This window comes from Anomaloglossus baeobatrachus, chromosome 1 (genome assembly GCF_048569485.1).
Source record: "Anomaloglossus baeobatrachus isolate aAnoBae1 chromosome 1, aAnoBae1.hap1, whole genome shotgun sequence".
Lineage (NCBI taxonomy): Eukaryota > Metazoa > Chordata > Amphibia > Anura > Aromobatidae > Anomaloglossus > Anomaloglossus baeobatrachus.
In genome coordinates this window covers 797,561,415-797,580,966 of record NC_134353.1, presented here as the reverse complement: position 1 = coordinate 797,580,966, position 19,552 = coordinate 797,561,415, and the positions used below count along the sequence as shown (strand labels likewise).

The 19,552-nt window shown below is 50.1% G+C and overlaps 1 protein-coding gene across 6 annotated transcripts in view; it reads left to right on the top strand.

The window, feature by feature from the left end:
- The window catches only part of YTHDC2 (YTH N6-methyladenosine RNA binding protein C2), a 276,916-nt gene that overhangs the window by 113,532 nt on the left and 143,832 nt on the right, over positions 1-19,552 (top strand). For all 6 annotated transcript variants that reach the window (XM_075325002.1, XM_075325005.1, XM_075325003.1 and 3 more), the window contains exons 10-12: positions 3,041-3,189; positions 3,809-3,944; positions 12,742-12,868. In XM_075325002.1, coding sequence (XP_075181117.1) covers positions 3,041-3,189; positions 3,809-3,944; positions 12,742-12,868 — 412 coding nt within the window. The remainder of the gene's footprint in view (positions 1-3,040; positions 3,190-3,808; positions 3,945-12,741; positions 12,869-19,552) is intronic.

The window sequence follows — 19,552 nt, the reverse complement described above, 5'->3', positions numbered from 1 at the left end:
CTCAATCACATAGTACATGTGAATATGAGGGTAAATTGTAATGATAACCTGCGTTTTGTATGCTGGTTTTAGAATTCATTAGTAAAGGTTACATTTTAATAGAAGTATATATTCGTTGAAACAAATATTTTGATATACTTTCTCAGTACTGTACAGTACAAGTAGCACATAGCCTCTGGAAAAGCACTATGCCCCCCCCACCCCTCCCCCCCAAAAAAATGGACATCCAGCTAAATCCGTGCTCCCAATCCAAACTGCCCCCCCACCCTTCTGAGCCTCTTAGTGGGCTTAAACCACTTTTGACTTTCACAAGTTTGGCATTCCTGTAGCGAGGAAGTCCGCTTAATTTACCAGGTGGGTGTCTTCAGAAGCTCGAGCTGAGCACAATCTATGGATACTGCGTATAAAGCAAAAACTAAAAAGCTCACCACGCTGTGTATAACAGTTTCAATCCACAATGTAGAAAATGGATGCCAGATCCTTGGGTAGGGCGTCTAACAGAAAAATGGAAACTGGGAAGCAAAGGAATGGCATCTTCTAAGGAGCGATGAGTAAAATATAAAAACCTTTATTCAAACCATATTAAAAACACTGAATAAACTGCAGGATGATATCACCTGCAGTTCATTCAGTGCCACTTCTTCATTTCCATTTTATGGACATTACAATGTACTGGGCATTAAAGTGGCAGATTTGCAATTTTCAGTTAGCAACATCCATTGCGACTTGTTTCTGGAAAATACGCATGGAGTATTCAAAACTAGTAGAAAAATACCTAGAGGGGTATAATTTCTAAAATTGGGTTACTTGAGGGGGATTCTGCTCTTCTCGCACTTTGGGTCTGTGTATACAGAGTCTATAAACTGGTGTTCGAAAATGTTTACTCCAAGGGTCAAATAGCACTTCTTCCTTCTGAGTCTTGCCTTATGGCTAAGCAGTACTCTGCAGCCACATATGGGGTATTGCCACATTCAGCAGAAATTGTGTGACAAAATTTAGTGCCATTTGTACCCATTTGCCTGTCTAAAATCCGGGACTAAAACAAATTTTTTGTGGTTAAAACGTAATTATTTTTCCTTCACTGCCCAATTGTGTAAAATTCTGTGACACACCTGTGGTTTCAATATGATCATTGCCCCCTTAAAAGAGTTCTGCTGTTCTGGTACCTCTGGGGTCTGCCAATGTGACATGGCGCCCCAAACTATTCCAGCAAAATCTGCACTTTAATATGGCGCTCCTTACCTTCTGCGCTTTACACTGTACCTCAAAAGTAATTTTAAACCACATATAGGGTGGTGTCGTAATCCGGAGAAATTGTGTAACAAATTGTATTATTCGTTTTCTCCATTACCACTTTATAAAATTAAAAACTTATGGCCAAAGCAACATTTTAGTGGAAAAAAAAATTGTAATTTTCATTTATTCTGCCCAATGTGATACAATTCTGTGAATTGCCTGAGTGTTAAAGATGCTCACTAATCTCTTAAGTTAATTCATCAAGAGGTGTAGTTTCCAAAATGCGGTCACTTGTGTGGGTTTCTGCTGTCTTGGTATGTCAGGGGCTCTTCAAATGTGTCATTGTGTTCACAATGTATTCCAGCCAAAATGGCGCTCCCTCCCTTCCTAGCTTTGCTGCTTACTCAAACAGTAGTTTTCCACCACATATCGGGTATCGGCATACTCAGAAGAAATTGTACAGTCCATTTCCTCCTTTTACGCTTGTGAAAATGCATAGGGCTAAAGTTTTTTTTCCTTCCACAATGCATTAATTCCTGTGAAGCACCTGAAGGCTTAATAAACTTATTGAATGTGGTTTTAAGCAGTTTGGGGTTGCGGTTTTTAGAATCGTGTCACTTTAGGGTATTTCCTGTCACCTAGGCCTCTCAAAGTCACTTTAAATGTGATGTGGTCCCTAAAAAATTGGTTTTGCAAATTTTGTCAGAAAAATGAGAAATAGCTGTTAAACTTTTCTAGCTTCTTAACAAAAAAATTGTTTGAAAAATGCTGATGTAAAGTAGACATGTGGTAAATGTTGTTTATAAATTATTTTGTATGACATAATTATCTGGTTTAAGGACTTAAAAATCTAAAGTTTGAAAATTACAAAATTTTTACCAAATTTCAGATATTTTCAAAAACGCAAAAAATATTGTCTTAAATTTACCACTAAAGTAGAGTACAATGTCACAAAAACCAGTCTCATAATCACTGGGATCCGTTGAAGTGTTCCATCGTTATTACTGCATAAAGCGAGACTAAAAGTATCGGCCTGGTCAGGAAGGTGAAAACAGGCTGGGGTGTAACAGGCTGGGTTGTAAAGGGGTGGTGAAAAGTCTAAAGAACTGAGCTCCCGTTTCAGTACTGTTCAAAGGGAACCTGTCACCACTTTTTCGGCCTATAAGCTGCGGCCACCACCACCGGGCTCTTATATACAGCATTCTAACATGCCGGGGGTATAACATAAAAAACACTTTCTAATACTTACCTAATGGTCGTGCTGTGGGCCTTATGGACTTGTCCGGTGCTGGCGCCGCCTCTTTTGGCCATCTTTGTTCTCCTTTTTCTCTAGCCGCGGTGCATGACGGGTCCGACGTCATACACACTCGCCGGCAGTCAGGTCCTGAGCAGGCACACTTTGATCTGCCCTGAGTAGGGCAGATCAAAGTATTGTAGTGCGCCTGCGCAGGACCGGCGAGTGTGTATGATGTAGACACGTCATGCACACAGGCTTCAGAAAGAGGACGAAGATGGCCGAAAGAAGAGGCGCCGGCAACGGAGACGCCCATATGGCCAACCGTGCGACTGTTAGGTAAGTATTATAAAATGTTTTTTTATGTTATACCCCCGACCTGGGCTCTTTTATATACAGCATGTTAGAATGCTGTATATAAGAGCCCGGTGGTGGTGGCCACAGCTTATAGTCCAAAAAGGTGGTGACCGGTTCCCTTAAATATACACCGATTCTTATAGACAAATAAGAACATGTGCATCTAGATATACATACACCTACATGTCATGTATAACAATGTCTTTATTACAGAGGAAAAACAAAAGACAACCCTGTCTGAGTGGTACTCGGCAAAAGAGAACAACATAAAGAGCGACACCCAAAGGAAAAGAAGCATTACCCACTTGGCTGAGGAGTATGATCTGCTGGATGACGGAGGGGACTCTGTATTCAGTCAGCTGGTATGGTGGAACTTGTTTCTTATATTAGACAACATAAATAAGGCCAGATAGTATTTTGTAATATTTTTTCTAAAGTCTTTTTGTTTATAACCTTGATATATCATATATATTTGCTTCATTCTGAGCCAGGCTTAAAACAGGTCTGTCATCAGACTGCTGCTGTATGTAAGCGCAGAATAGTAAGGGACAGTTTTTCTCTCCTAAAATGTGTTGTTTTATTTGATAACTTAGAGTGATCAAGGAATATATTGGCCACGTAGTAGATGAGTCTGATGTATCCATGAAAAGAACAAACAACTTTTCAGCTATTATTGATGTCTGTCGCCCATACTTCTGCGTACATGGCACGTCAGACACCATCATCACCAATACACCAGACTCATCAATTAGTTTTCCTATTAGCCAAATAACATTTTTAGTCTGTTTTGGCTAGTAGGAGAGTGAACTTATCCTATATTATACTGCCAATACATAAAATAGAATTGTCTGCTTTGATTTTGATATAAATTAGTCAATAAAATGTAATTGATGCTTGACAATACAAGGTATAATAGAGGACATACGGTACATGTAGCAGCTTGCTGAAATTGACTACTGCTTTTTATCCCTGGCAATTAAGACTGAGAAGGATGTGAATTGTCTCGAGCCGTGGCTGATAAAGGAAATGGATTCGTGCCTCTCTGATATTTGGCTCCATAGAGACCTAGATGCCTTTGCACAACTGTTCCAATTAATATTGACAGAAAATGTCAGTGGTAAGTTCCTATCTTCTTTACTGGTAGTAATATTCCTAGGTCAGTCTCATCCATTTTTTTTCTTTTACCTATTGAGCATTTTTCATTGTGGACATTTGTGATTTCATACATGAGAATGACAACATATGTAGTCCACTGGCAAATTTACCCAGTAGAGTGTAAAGGCCGCTTTATATGCTGCGACATCGCTAGCGTTTGCTAGCGATGTCGAGCGCGATGGCACCCGCCCACGTCGTACGTGCGACATTTGGTGCTCGCTGCCGTAGCGAATATTATCGCTACGGCAGCGTCACACGCACATACCTTGTCAGTGACGTCGCTGGGACCGCCGAACAATCCCTCCCTCAAGGGGGAGGTGCGTTCAGCGTCATAGCGACGTCACTGCGGCATCTCTAAGCAGCCGGCCAATAGAAGCAGAGGGGCGGAGATGAGCGGAGATGAGCGGAGATGAGCGGGACTTAACATCCCGCCCACCTCCTTCTTTCCGTATTGCCGGTGGACGCAGGTAAGGAGATGTTCGTCGTTCATGCGGTGTCACGCACAGCGATGTGTGGTGCCGCAGGAACGACGAACATCATCGTACCTGTGGCAGCAGCCATATTAAGGAAATGAGCGACGTGTCAACGATCACCGTTTTTAAACGATTTTTCGATCCTTGATCGTTGCTCCTTGGTGTCACACGCTGCGATGTCGCTACAGGCGCCGAATGTGCGTCACTAACGACGTGACCCCGACGATATATCGGTAGCGATGTTGCAGCGTGTAAAGCCCCCTTAAGGCTATGTCCGCGTGCTGCAGTTTTGTGTTCACCACAAAACTGTACCCTGTGGTCAGAAAAAACGCAGCCTGTGGTCAGAAAAACACATCCAAAAAGCACATGCTTTTAACATGTGTTTTTGATGCGTTTTTGACAATGTGCGCTTTTTTTTTTTTTCAATGGTTGAAAAATAGTGATGTGCGACCCAGACTGTAAAGTCCGACCCCACATGTTCAGAGGTACCTGGGTCCGGCACTTGGGTAATAGAAAACAAAAAAAAAACGAATTAATAAAGGGTGCGCGTTATACTTATAGAGTCACCGACCCTGCTGTATCTGCTCCTAGTGGCTCTCATTCACTTCCGGGGCCACTCATTACCTCATTGCATATGCACTGCTTCCCTTGCCCACCGATGTCTTTGATTGGTAGCAGTCAGACATGTCCCCACCCTGAGTGACAGTGTGTCTGATGCTTTTAATCACAGACTCCGTCTGCGGGTCTACAGCGTACAGTAAAAATAAATAAATTGACATAGGGTCCTCCCATATTATGCTACCCAGCACAGATAAAGAATTCGGCTACAGGGTGCAGCCCCCAGCTGTGCGCTTATCTTGGTTGTGCATCAAAAGAAGAGGAACCGCATGCGGAAAAAAGTGGCATGTGGTCCCCCCAATTTTGATTCCCAGCGAAGATAAAGCCCGACAGCTGGGGGCTGGTATTCTCAGGCTGGGGAGACCCATACTTATTGGGCCACCTCAGCCTAAAAATAGCAGACTGCAGCCGCCCAGAATGGCTGCATCCAGCACTTTACCCGGCTCTTCCCGATTGCCCTGGTGCAGTGGCAATCAGGGTAATAAGGAGTTAATGTCAGCTCTCTCGAGAAGAGCAATGTTAAAGTGCCAGTGGCATAGTTGCCTCTGAAGGCAGATAAAGCAATAGAGACACTAACATGGTCGTGGTCAGAGAAGAAAGTAAACATGGAGAAGAGTCTTGATACTTTAATAAAAAATAATCAATCCTCGAATAAACCTCATAAGAGTTGGGAGTAGAAACGTTTTTTTCTTTATCGTTCCTTTGGGAGACCCAGACCATGGGTGTTTAGCTTCTACCTCCGGAGGACACACAAAGTACTACACTTAAAAGTGTAGCTCCTCCCCCTGAGCTTATACACCCCCTGGTGAGCAGACCCAACCAGTTTATCGCTTTGTGTTCAGGAGGCATACATTCACACATGCATTCTCATATGATTTTTTCCTTTTGGAACGAGATTGAAGAGTGGGGTCCACGTCTGGACCCCCGGCATGTCCCTTCTCACCCCACTGTGTCGGCGGTGTTGTAAGGTTGATTCCTAGGCTGGAGCCTTACATGCCGTGCTCCTTCACCATCCCTCCTGGGCTCTTGCTTGAAGTGGGAGCCAGCACGGTCTCCATGCTTGGCAGGAGACCGGTCTCCATCCGCAGCCCTTCAGGACCCTGCTGGATCGGAGCACTCATCCCCAGGGACTTGGCCCTGCGTCTCAGCAGCTAAGTACCTGAGACGTTTAGATTTCGGGGTCCCTATACTTTATTGTTGGGGGAGAGTGTGCTTATTGTGTTTACTGACATTTCCGGCGGGTTCTCTAGCTGTCGCCTGAGACCGCGCCGATGGTGCCTGCGCGTCGGCCGCGCCGCTCAAATTTAGGCCCCGGCTTCGCCGGAGGCCTAGTTTCTGTTTCACTGCCCTCGCATGTCACTCATGCAGAGGGACAGGCTCGGCTCCTCCCGGCGGCCGTTCTGTACAGAGGAGGGACACTCCCCACTGCAGTGTGTGTCCCCCCCCCTGTAGGTTTCTATGGCCCTCCAGATCCCGCTCCTCAAGCAAGTCCCGCCCCCTCACTTCGCTCCGGCGGCCATTTTCTCAGCGTTCTCTCTGCGATCAGTCATTGCAGCGCTGGTCTGCAGCATCTCTGCTGAGGTGCTGTGCTTGGGGGTCCGGGCATCTGGAGGGCACACAACACCGCTCCAGCGGTCTGGTAAGCCACAACCGGTCTCCGGTTGTGGACCTCTGTATATACTCTCTGGGGTTCATTCTCTGGCAGAGCCCCCACTCCAGCAGCATGTCTCACACGAGGAGCAAGGCCCCAAAGATTTATGCTGTATGCGCTGCATGTAAGCTCCTGCTGCCTAAACCGAGCACCTTCCCACATTGTGATGCCTGCTCTAACTTGGCGGCGCCACAGCCTGGAGTCTCACCCCCAGTGGTTTCTCAGGCTGCTCCTGCTCCTGTGCCTGAACCCCCGGCTTGGGTAGAATCCTTTTCTAGGTCTATCTCCCAGTCTTTTGCTGAGTCCATGGGACTTCTGTCCAGGACGTTGATGAATATGCATCAGCCCCCTTCACAGGGTGCCTCTGCTGCTAGGGGTCCCTCAGGACCGGAGCTCACAGAGGATTCATCATCAGGGCCCAGACCCCGTCCTCTTAAGAAGAGACGCAGGGTTCCCTCTCCCTCCTCCTCCCGTGGCTCTGATTCCAGAGCTGACTCGCAGGATGAGGAGGATGCCTTTACAGGGGGCTCGGAGGCTAACTCCATGTGCCCCATTGATCTGTCCGGAAGTGACTCAGATCTTAGTGACTTTGACTTGATTGCTTCTATTAATTCTGTACTGGATCTCAATCCACCAGTATCAGAGGAGCAACCCTCTCTGGCAGAAAAGCACCAGTTTACCTTGCCTAAGAGAGCAAAGCGTGTGTTCTTTAACCACTCCAGTTTTCAGGCCGCTGTGACCAAGCCCAGGGCCTGTCCTGACAAGCGCTTCCCAAAGCGTGGTTCTGATGACCGTTTTCCCTTTCCACCTGAGGTGGTCAAGGAGTGGGCTCAGTCCCCAAAGGTAGACCCTCCGGTGTCTAGGCTCGCAGCCCGGACCGTTGTCGGTGGCTGATGGCACTTCCCTTAAGCATTCCACTGACCGCCAGATTGACCTTCTGGCCAAATCCGTGTATGAAGCGGCGGGGGCCTCGTTTTCTCCGACTTTTGCAGCAGTGTGGGCTCTCAAGGCCATCTCGGCTTCTCTAGAGGAGATGCATTCCCTCACCAGGGAATCTATGCCCGAAATGGATGCCTTAACTTCCCAAGCTTCGGCCTTTTCATCCTATGCCATGTCTGCCATGCTGGAGGCTTCTCACCGCACTGCGGTGGCTTCGGCTAATTCCCTCGCTATCCGCAGAATTTTGTGGCTTCGAGAGTGGAAGGCAGATGCTTCTTCAAAGCAGTACCTTGCTGGGCTCCCTTTTGATGGGTCCCGGCTGTTCGGAGAACAGCTGGATGAAATTATTAAGGAAGCTACTGGCGGGAAGAGTACTTCCATGCCTCAAACTAAAGCCAGGAAACCTACCCAGGGTAGGAATCAGTCGAGGTTTCGCTCCTTTCGTTCCTCCAACTGGTCGTCCTCTAAGCCCTCGGCCTCGTCCGCTAACTCAGCCAAGCACCAGAAATCCAACTGGCGCCCAAAAGCGCGTCCACAGAAGACCGCAGGAGCTGCTGCCACTAAGGCAGCCTCCTCGTGACTCTCTGCCCGCTCCAGCAACGTCCTTAGTCGGTGGCAGGCTCTCCCACTTTGGCGACGCTTGGTTTCAACACGTCTCCGATCAGTGGGTGAGAGATATCATCTCCCACGGCTACAGGATAGAATTCTCTTCCAGTCCGCCAAACAGATTTTTTCTCTCAACTCCCCCCTGCTCCAAGGCTGCCGCCTTCTCACAGGCCGTGGCAGCCTTACAGGCCAATGGAGTAATTGTACCGGTTCCCGCCCGGGAACGGTTCAGAGGTTTCTACTCAAATCTCTTCCTAGTTCCCAAAAAGGACGGTACCTTCCGGCCCATCCTGGATCTGAAGCTTCTCAACAAGCATGTTCAGGTGCGGCGCTTTCACATGGAGTCTCTGCGATCAGTCATTGCCTCTATGTCCCAAGGGGATTTCCTGGCATCCATCGACATCAGAGATGCCTATCTGCATGTGCCAATTGCAGTGTGACACCAGCGTTGGTTACGTTTTGCAGTAGGAGAAGATCACTTCCAATTCGTGGCTCTCCCCTTCGGGTTGGCCACGGCCCCTCGGGTATTCACCAAGGTCATGGCAGCAGTGACAGCAGTTCTGCACCTCCAGGGGTTGGCAGTGATTCCTTACCTGGACGACCTTCTAGTCAAGGCTTCATCCAGCGCAGACTGTCAGCGGAGTGTCTCGCTCACTCTCTCCACTCTAGCTCAATTCGGGTGGCTGGTCAATCTGCCCAAATCCACTCTGACTCCGACCCAGAGTCTCACGTACCTAGGGATGCAGTTCGAGACCTTGACGGCACTTGTGAAGTTGCCCTTAGTCAAACAGCAGTCCCTCCAGCTAGCGGTGCGCTCTCTGCTGAGGCCCCGCCGTTATACCCTCAGGCGTCTGATGCAGGTGCTGGGTCAAATGGTGGCGTCCATGGAGGCTGTTCCCTTTGCCCAGTTCCATCTGCGCCCCCTGCAGCTGGATATTCTCCGCTGTTGGGACAAGCGGCCTTCCTTCTTACACAGGTTAGTGGCTCTGTCGCCACAAACCAGGAGCTCTCTTCAGTGGTGGCTTCGGCCTCTCTCCCTGTCCCAGGGGCGCTCCTTCCTGGCTCCGTCCTGGGTGATTCTCACCACGGATGCCAGTCTATCCGGCTGGGGAGCGGTATATCTCCACCACAGAGCGCAGGGCACTTGGACTCCGTCCGAGTCAGCCCTTTCAATCAATGTGCTGGAAACCAGAGCCGTGCTTCTAGCTCTCCTAGCTTTTCACCACCTGTTGGCGGGCAGGCACATTCGAGTCCAGTCAGACAACGCGACAGCGGTTGCCTACATCAATCACCAAGGCGGGACACGCAGCCGCCTGGCGATGTTGGAAGTACAACGCATCCTACAATGGGCGGAGGACTCCAAGTCCACCATATCCGCAGTCCACATCCCAGGCGTGGAAAACTGGGAGGCAGATTATCTCAGCCGTCAAACCGTGGACGGTGGTGAGTGTTCCCTGCATCCGGCAGTGTTTCAGTCAATCTGCCGCAAATGGGGCACTCCGGACGTGGACCTAATGGCAAATGAGAAAGCCGCGGAGACACCATCACGTGTTTCTCAACGCTGCCAGGAAACTAGCCAGGTCTTTCACCGGGAAGGAACAACCACGGGAAGGGCAGTCTCCTACTCCTACTCCTACTGCTATTCCTACTCCACACTGATGAGGGGCAAATACCCCGAAACGGCTGTCTGTGGATGGATACCATGTTTGGTATAGGTGGTCTCCTTGATTGGAAACTGCCCTTCCCGTGCTTGTTCCTTCCCAGTGAAAGACCTGGCTAGTTTCCTGGCAGCGTTGAGAAACACGTGATGGTGTCTCCGCGGCTTTCTGATTTGCATACTTCCTTGGGGGCTTTGCTCTAGAATCACTGCGTTGAGAAACACGTGATGGTGTCTCCGCAGTGGATATGTTGATCTACCTAAGGTCAACAATGCTTGCTTAAGTGGACCTAATGGCATCCCGTCACAACAACAAGGTTCCCGTTTACGTGGCTTGCTCCCACGACCCTCAGGCATTCGCCGCGGACGCACTGGTTCAAGACTGGTCCCAGTTTCGTCTGTCCTACGTGTTTCCCCCTCTAGCTCTCTTGCCCAGAGTTCTGCGCAAGATCAGAATGGAGGGCTGTCGAGTCATCCTCATTGCACCGGACTGGCCCAGGCGAGCTTGGTATCCAGACCTGCTCCATCTGTCTGTAGAGATGCCGTGGCATCTCCCGGACCGTCCAGACCTACTCTCACAAGGTCCGTTTTTCCGCCTGAATTCTGCGGCTCTCAAATTGACGGCGTGGCTTTTGAGTCCTGGATCTTGACGGCTTCTGGTATCCCTCCTGAAGTCATCTCCACTTTGACTCGGGCCCGTAAGTCTTCCTCCGCTAAGATCTATCACAGGACTTGGAAAATTTTCCTGTCCTGGTGTCGCTCTACTGACCATCCTCCTTGGCCATTCTCCTTGCCGACCCTTCTGTCTTTTCTACAGTCCGGTCTGCAGCTAGGACTGTCCCTCACCTCTCTCAAGGGACAAGTCTCAACTCTGTCAGTTCTGTTCCAGTGGCGTCTCGCTCGGCTGGCTCAGGTCCGCACCTTCTTGCAAGGCGCGTCTCACATCATTCCGCCTTACCGGTTACCGGCGGCCCTTGGATCCCTGGGACCTTAATTTAGTTCTCACGGTTTTGCAGAAACCCCTCTTTGAGCCTCTTAGGGAGGTCTCTTTGCATCGTCTTTCACAGAAAGTGGTTTTTCTGGTGGCCATAACTTCCCTCAGGAGAGTCTCTGATTTGGCCGCGCTCTCTTCGGAGTCACCTTTTTTAGTTTTTCATCAAGACAAGGTGGTTCTCCGTCCGACTCCGGATTTTCTTCCTAAGGTGGTCTCTCCTTTCCACCTTAACCAGGACATTACCCTACCTTCCTTTTGTCCGGCTCCTGTTCATCGCTTTGAAAAAGCGCTGCATACTCTGGATCTGGTGCGTGCGCTCCGGATCTATGTGTCTCGCACCGCTGCTCTTAGGCGGTGCACTTCTCTTTTTGTGCTAACCACAGGTCGGTGCAAGGGCCTCTCTGCTTCTAAGCCGACCTTAGCCCGTTGGATTAGATCGACCATTTCGGACGCCTACCAGAGTTCTCAGGGGCCTCTCCCGCCGGGGATCAAGGCACATTCGACCAGAGCTGTTGGTGCCTCTTGGGCTTTCAGGCACCAGGCTACAGCTCAACAAGTCTGTCAGGCTGCCACTTGGACTAGCCTGCATACCTTTTCGAAGCACTACCAACTGCATGCTCATGCTTCGGCAGATGCGAGCTTGGGCAGACGCATCCTTCAGGCGGCTGTCGCCCATTTGTGAAGTTAGGTTCTGCCTACTTCTTGCCTTTTTTCGGTTTATTCCCACCCAGGGACTGCTTTGGAACGTCCCATGGTCTGGGTCTCCCAAAGGAACGATAAAGAAAAAGAGAATTTTGTTTACTTACCGTAAATTCTTTTTCTTATAGTTCCGTATTGGGAGACCCAGCACCCTCCCTGTTGCCTGTTGGCAATTTTCTTGTTCCGCGTGTTATCACCGGCTGTTGTCGTGGACAGAGTCTCCGGTTGTTCCGGCTTTTGCTCTGTTCTACTTGTGGGTGGCTATTCTCCTTCAGCTTTTGCACTAAACTGGCTGGGTCTGCTCACCAGGGGGTGTATAAGCTCAGGGGGAGGAGCTACACTTTTAAGTGTAGTACTTTGTCTGTCCTCCGGAGGTAGAAGCTAAACACCCATGGTCTGGGTCTCCCAATACGGAACTATAAGAAAAAGAATTTACGGTAAGTAAACAAAATTCTCTTTTTATTTTTTAGAAAGCGCTCATATTTTGCCATTTTTTGTTGCATGTCTTTTCCTGTGGTGGCTAAATCTTTAGTTTATGGCTTACATTACTTTGGGTAGTATAGCCCATGCTGTTGTGTTTTATATGCTCCACCTCCACTCCCGCCTCCACAGGTTTGACCATAAACATTCTATAAATATTGTGATGAAAAAAGGCAAAATTATGGCACACCTAGAGAAGAGTGGGAGATAAGGAACCTCACACAGACCTATAGGACATTAGTGGTGCACACTAAAATAAATGTAAATGTAAACCATGTAAAAGGAAAAAAAAAATGGGCCATTTCGCGTCATCACCACGCTTCAACTGGTCCTATGTATGTCCTTCTGTTCCTACCCTCCCCCTGTATTTTATACCGCAATAAATTTAGTTCATGGGACTGTGAGTGCTACTATTTTTTCACTATTGAACTCTGGATTCTATAAATATTGGCCTACTGTTGTTCTATCTCCTCAGTGAGGAAGGTGACTGAATTCCAGACCCCTTTATTCATAATTGTATTAATCCTTGCCCATCATATTGTGTCCTGAGATTCTGCTGAAAGCACTTGTTTACAACATCATTTGTTTGCATCATATATTTTATATGCTAAGTGTCAGACTGTTTCTTTTCTTCCTTACTAGTCGACTACAGACACAGTGAAACAAGCGCATCCCCATTAATGGTGGCTGCTGGGCGAGGCTTTTTGAGCCAGGTAGAGCAACTTATTGGCATGGGCGCCAATATTCACAGCAAAGCTTCCAATCGATGGTAATTACCCTTTCCTCTATTATTTATTTATGTATTTATTTTTTTAAAATATTAGTGTTCCTTCCCATTTCTCTTCTGAGACATTGAATGAGGCTGCAACACACATGACGTAAACTGCCTGTCCTCACTGATTGGGGCTGTAGGACATGGGACTTAAACAGTCTATCCTTGTTGATTATGGTTTTAGCACACATGACATAAATCGTTTATTTTGCCTGATTGCATCTGTAGGACACATTACATAAACCATATATCCTCACTGATTCATTGTGTGCTCTTTAAGCGTGTGTGTACACAGGGTTCACAGAGTTTTGGACGCAACATGTGTCAGCTGTGTTGTACAGTACAAGCAGTGGATGGGATTCCTAGAATTCCATGCCCACTGTGCTTGTTTTTCCCGCAGCGAAAACTTTCCGAGTCGCAGCATGTCAATTCTTTGCTGCCGAGACGCAAGGGAAAACACAGTGACAGACCGCAGCTGCCCTAGCTGGGATCGTGGACATGAGCAGCTGCAGTCTCCTGTGGAGAGCCCTCTTGGCCTCGCAGGTTAGAACCCGCCACATCCAGTGTCTACGAATGTACATGAATAGGGGCGTGGGTGCAGGGTGGTCGTTTGCCAGTACAGCAATGGTACACACTTGTAGTAGTCGATCTGAATATACTTTAAACATAAATATTTCCAATTTCTTCGGCGCTCCATTGGGAGACCCAGACGATTGGGTGTATAGCACTGCCTCCGGAGGCCACACAAAGCAATTACACTAAAAAGTGTAAGGCCCCTCCCCTTCTGGCTATACACCCCCAGTGGGATCACTGGCTCACCAGTTTTCTGCTTTGTGCGAAGGAGGTCAGACATCCACGCATAGCTCCACTGTTTAGTCAGCAGTAGCTGCTGACTCTATCGGATGGAAGAAAAGAGGGCCCATATAGGGCCCCCAGCATGCTCCCTTCTCACCCCACTTGCGGTTTGTAAGGTTGAGGTACCCATTGCGGGTACGGAGGCTGGAGCCCACATGCTGCTTTCCTTCCCCATCCCCCTGAGGGGCTCTGTGGAAGTGGGATCTTACCGGCCCCCAAACCCTGAGGCCGAGCTCCATCCACAGACCCAGAGACCCTGCTGGAGGAGCTGAGTACAGTCAGGGACAAGGCCCTGCAACGTTCAGGTACTCTGTGTCCCCGCACAGACAGGCCACGCACACTCCAGGCTTGCTGGGTGTGCTAGTGCGCCGGGGGCACTAGCGCTGCGCGCTTGGGTTAGAGTCACTGCAGCTTAGCTGAGTGATTTTATGTCTTGGGAACTACCGCGCCGGCCGCTCCGGGAGCGGCGGCGCCGCTGGGACTTGTAGTGCGCCGGGGACTCGCGCTGCCCGCGCTTTTACGGCGGCAGCGCTCATAAATCTAGTCCCCGGCTTTTGCGGCCTAGCTCTGCTTCGTTCCCGCCCCCACCCTGTCAATCAGGGAAAGGGAGAGACGCTGTTCTATAGCCAGCGCCGAGGGCTGGAGCCTTATTTACATGCTCCAGCCCTCTCACTGGGCACAGTGGGGACGCAAGTTTCCCGCTCTTGGTCTCAACACGCCCAGGGCCCACCCCTCTCCACAGGACGCCGGCAGCCATTCCTGCATGCAGTCTGGCTGGAGAACGGACACAGGCTCTGGGGGACTCAGACAAGGGACTCTGGCGACCACACACCCGCGTTTATGCGGGCGGTAAGCTGCACATAAGTGCTGGCCCCACTAGTGCCACAGTGTTATTTGGTGCATTTTTTCCCTGTACCATATATATATTTATATTGCACTGTACAGTCGCTTCTTGGCTTATACCCTCATTGCTCTGAGGAGACAACAACATGTCATCCGCAAAACGCAAGGGTGCCAAGGCACAGGCGGTACGCACTGCTTGTGCCGCATGTGGGGCTAATCTACCGGCAGGTTCCAATGACCCCCATTGTGTGCAATGTTCAATCCCTGTGCCACTTCGGCAGCCAGAGTCTATGGTAGTAGTGGCCCAGGCAGAGACGCCTGTGAACCCTGCCCCGGTGACGGGGACAGAATTTGCAGTTTTTGCTGATAAGATGTCTGTGACTATGACAAAAATCCTGGAAACCTTGCAGTCCAGGCCAGTTTCTCAGACCATGGACACTGCTGTGCCTATGCTCCCCGGGCCCCCTCAGTTGGAACTAATCCGTACTTCAAGGGGGTCCCAGGCATCACAGGCTGAGGACTCTGACTCGGATGACAGTCCCAGGCAGCCTAAGCGGGCTCGCTGGGAAAGACCCTCGCCGTCATCACACTGGTCAGGGTCTAAGCGAGACGAGGCTCTGTATGAGGAGACAGAGGTGGGTGATCAGGAATCTAATCCTGACACCGCTCTCAATCTAGATACCCCTGATGGTGACGCTATGGTAAATGACCTTATAGCGGCCATCAATAGTCTGTTGGATATTTCTCCCCCAGCCCCTTCAGCAGAGGAGGCAGCTGCACAGCAGGAGAAGTTCCATTTCCGGTATCCTAAGCGTAAATTGAGTACTTTTCTGGACCACTCTGACTTCAGAGAATCAGTCCAGAAACATCATGCTTATCCAGATAAGCGTTTCTCCAAACGTCTTAAGGATACACGTTATCCCTTTCCCCCTGACGTGGTCAAACGCTGGACCCAGTGTCCAAAGGTGGACCCCCCAATCTCCAGGCTTGCGGCTAGATCCATAGTTGCAGTGGAAGATGGGGCTTCACTTAAAGATGCCAATGACAGACAGATGGACCTTTGGTTAAAGTCTGTCTATGAAGCTATCGGCGCGTCGTTTGCTCCAGCATTCGCGGCCGTGTGGGCACTCCAAGCTATTTCAGCTGGCCTGGCACAGGTGGACTCTATCATACGTCCAGCAGTGCCGCGAGTAGCGTCCCTAACCTCGCAAATGTCTGCGTTTGCGACTTACGCTATCAACGCTGTCCTGGACTCTACGAGCCGTACCTCAATGGCGTCTGCCAACTCTGTGGTTTTGCGCAGAGCCTTGTGGTTAAAGGAATGGAAAGCAGATTCTGCTTCCAAGAAATGTTTAACCAGCTTGCCACTATCTGGAGACAGACTGTTTGGTGAGCAATTGGCTGAGATCATTAAACAGTCCAAGGGTAAGGACTCCTCCTTACCCCAGCCCAGATCGAGCAAACCTCAACAGAGGAAGTGGCAGTCGAGGTTTCGGTCCTTTCGAGGCTCCAGCAAGACCCAATTCTCCTCGTCCAAAGGGACTCAGAAGGAGCAAAGGAGCTCAGATTCCTGGCGGGCTCATTCACGCCCCAAGAAAACAACCGGAGGAACCGCTTCCAAGGCGGCTGCCTCATGACTTTCGGCCTCATCCCTCCGCATCCTCGGTCGGTGGCAGGCTCTCCCGCTTTTGCGACATTTGGCTGCCACAGGTCAAAGACCGGTGGGTAGCAGACATTTTGTCTCACGGGTACAGGATAGAATTCATTTCTCATCCTCCGCCTCGGTTCTTCAGAACCTCCCCACATCCCGACCGAGCAAATGCCCTTCTGCAGGCGGTGTGCTCACTAAGAGCAGAAGGAGTGGTGATCCCTGTTCCTCTGCAGGAACAAGGGCAAGGTTTTTACTCCAATCTCTTCGTGGTTCCAAAAAAGGACGGCTCGTTCCGTCCTGTTCTGGACCTAAAGCTGCTCAACAAGCATGTGAACGCCAGGCGGTTCCGGATGGAATCCCTCCGCTCTGTCATTGCCTCAATGTCTCAAGGAGATTTCCTTGCATCAATAGACATCAAAGATGCTTATCTCCACGTGCCGATTGCTACAGAGCACCAACGTTTTCTACGTTTCGTGATAGGAGACGACCATCTCCAGTTCGTAGCTCTGCCATTTGGTCTGGCGACAGCCCCACGGGTTTTCACCAAGGTCATGGCGGCAGTGGTAGCAGTCTTGCATTCTCAGGGACACTCGGTGATCCCTTACTTGGACGATTTACTTGTCAAAGCACCCTCTCAAGAGGCATGCCAACACAGCCTGAATGTTGCGCTGGAGACTCTCCAGACTTTCGGGTGGATCATCAACTTTTCAAAGTCAAACCTGGCACCGACTCAATCACTAACGTATCTTGGCATGGAGTTTCATACTCTCTCAGCGATAGTGAAGCTTCCGCTGGACAAGCAGCGGTCTCTACAGACAGGGGTGCAGTCTCTCCTTCAGGGTCAGTCGCACCCCTTAAGGCGTCTCATGCACTTCCTAGGGAAGATGGTGGCGGCAATGGAGGCAGTCCCGTTCGCGCAGTTTCATCTGCGTCCACTTCAATGGGACATTCTCCGCCAATGGGACGGGAAGACAACTTCCCTAGACAGGAAAGTCTCCCTTTCCCAGACGGCCAAGGACTCTCTGCAATGGTGGCTTCTTCCCACCTCATTATCGCAGGGAAGATCATTCCTGCCCCCATCCTGGGCAGTGGTCACGACAGACGCGAGTCTGTCAGGGTGGGGAGCAGTTTTTCTCCACCACAGGGCTCAAGGGACGTGGACTCAGCAGGAGTCCACCCTTCAGATCAATGTTCTGGAGATCAGGGCAGTGTATCTTGCCCTATTAGCCTTCCAGCAGTGGCTGGAAGGAAAACAGATCCGAATTCAGTCGGACAACTCCACAGCGGTGGCATACATCAACCACCAAGGAGGGACACGCAGTCGGCAAGCCTTCCAGGAAGTCAGGCGGATTCTGATGTGGGTAGAGGAAAGAGCATCCACCATATCAGCAGTCCACATCCCGGGCGTAGAAAACTGGGAAGCAGACTTCCTCAGTCGCCAGGGCATGGACGCAGGGGAATGGTCCCTTCACCCGGACGTGTTTCAGGAAATCTGCCGCCGCTGGGGGGTGCCGGACGTCGACCTAATGGCGTCTCGGCACAACAACAAGGTCCCGACCTTCATAGCGCGGTCTCGCGATCAAAGAGCTCTGGCGGCAGACGCCTTAGTGCAAGATTGGTCGCAGTTCCGGCTCCCTTATGTGTTTCCACCTCTGGCACTTTTGCCCAGAGTGTTACGCAAGATCAGATCCGATTGCGGCCGCGTCATACTCGTCGCCCCAGACTGGCCGAGGAGGTCGTGGTACCCGGATCTGTGGCATCTCACGGTCGGCCAACCGTGGGCACTACCAGACCGTCCAGACTTACTGTCCCAAGGGCCGTTTTTCCATCAGAATTCTGCGGCCCTGAACCTGACTGTGTGGCCATTGAGTCCTGGATCCTAGCGTCTTCAGGATTATCCCAAGGGGTCGTGGCCACCATGAGACAGGCTAGGAAGTCCACTTCAGCTAAGATCTACCACAGAACGTGGAAGATTTTCTTATCCTGGTGCTCTGCACAAGGAGTATCCCCCTGGCCATTCGCGTTACCTGTCTTTCTTTCCTTCCTGCAATCTGGGTTGGAAAAGGGCTTGTCGCTCGGCTCCCTTAAAGGGCAAGTCTCGGCACTATCCGTGTTTTTTCAGAAGCGTCTAGCACGACTTTCTCAGGTGCGCACGTTCCTACAGGGGGTTTGTCATATCGTACCTCCGTACAGGCGGCCGTTAGATCCGTGGGATCTAAACAAGGTCCTTGTTGCTCTCCAGAAGCCGCCCTTCGAGCCTCTGAGGGATGTGTCACTTTCTCGACTCTCACAGAAAGTGGCCTTTCTGGTAGCGGTCACGTCTCTTCGGAGAGTGTCCGAACTAGCAGCGCTGTCATCCAAGGCTCCTTTCCTGGTGTTCCACCAGGACAAGGTAGTGCTGCGCCCCATTCAGGAGTTTCTCCCTAAGGTGGTATCCTCTTTTCATCTTAATCAGGATATCTCCTTGCCTTCCTTTTACCCGCATGCAGTTCATCGGTATGAAAAGGATTTACATTTGTTGGATCTGGTGAGAGCACTCAGAATCTACATTTCCCGCACGGCGCCCCTGCGCCGCTCGGATGCACTCTTTGTCCTTGTCGCTGGTAAGCGCAAAGGGTCGCAGGCTTCCAAAGCCACCCTGGCTCGATGGATCAAAGAACCAATTCTTGAAACCTACCGTTCTGCTGGGCTTCCGGTTCCATCAGGGCTGAAGGCCCATTCTACCAGAGCCGTGGGTGCGTCCTGGGCATTACGACACCAGGCTACGGCTCAACAGGTGTGCCAGGCAGCTACCTGGTCGAGTCTGCACACTTTCACCAAACATTATCAGGTGCATACCTATGCTTCGGCGGACGCCAGCCTAGGTAGAAGAGTCCTGCAGGCGGCAGTTGCCTCCCCGTAGGGGAGGGCTGTCTTTGCAGCTCTAACATGAGGTATTTCTTTACCCACCCAGGGACAGCTTTTGGACGTCCCAATCGTCTGGGTCTCCCAATGGAGCGCCGAAGAAGAAGGGAATTTTGTTACTTACCGTAAATTCCTTTTCTTCTAGCTCCTATTGGGAGACCCAGCACCCGCCCTGTTGTCCTTCGGGATTTTTGGTTGTTTTTCGGGTACACATGTTGTTCATGTGGAATGGTTTTCAGTTCTCCGATGTTACTTCGGAGTGAATTTGTTTAAACCAGTTATTGGCTTTCCTCCTTCTTGCTTTTGCACTAAAACTGGTGAGCCAGTGATCCCACTGGGGGTGTATAGCCAGAAGGGGAGGGGCCTTACACTTTTTAGTGTAATTGCTTTGTGTGGCCTCCGGAGGCAGTGCTATACACCCAATCGTC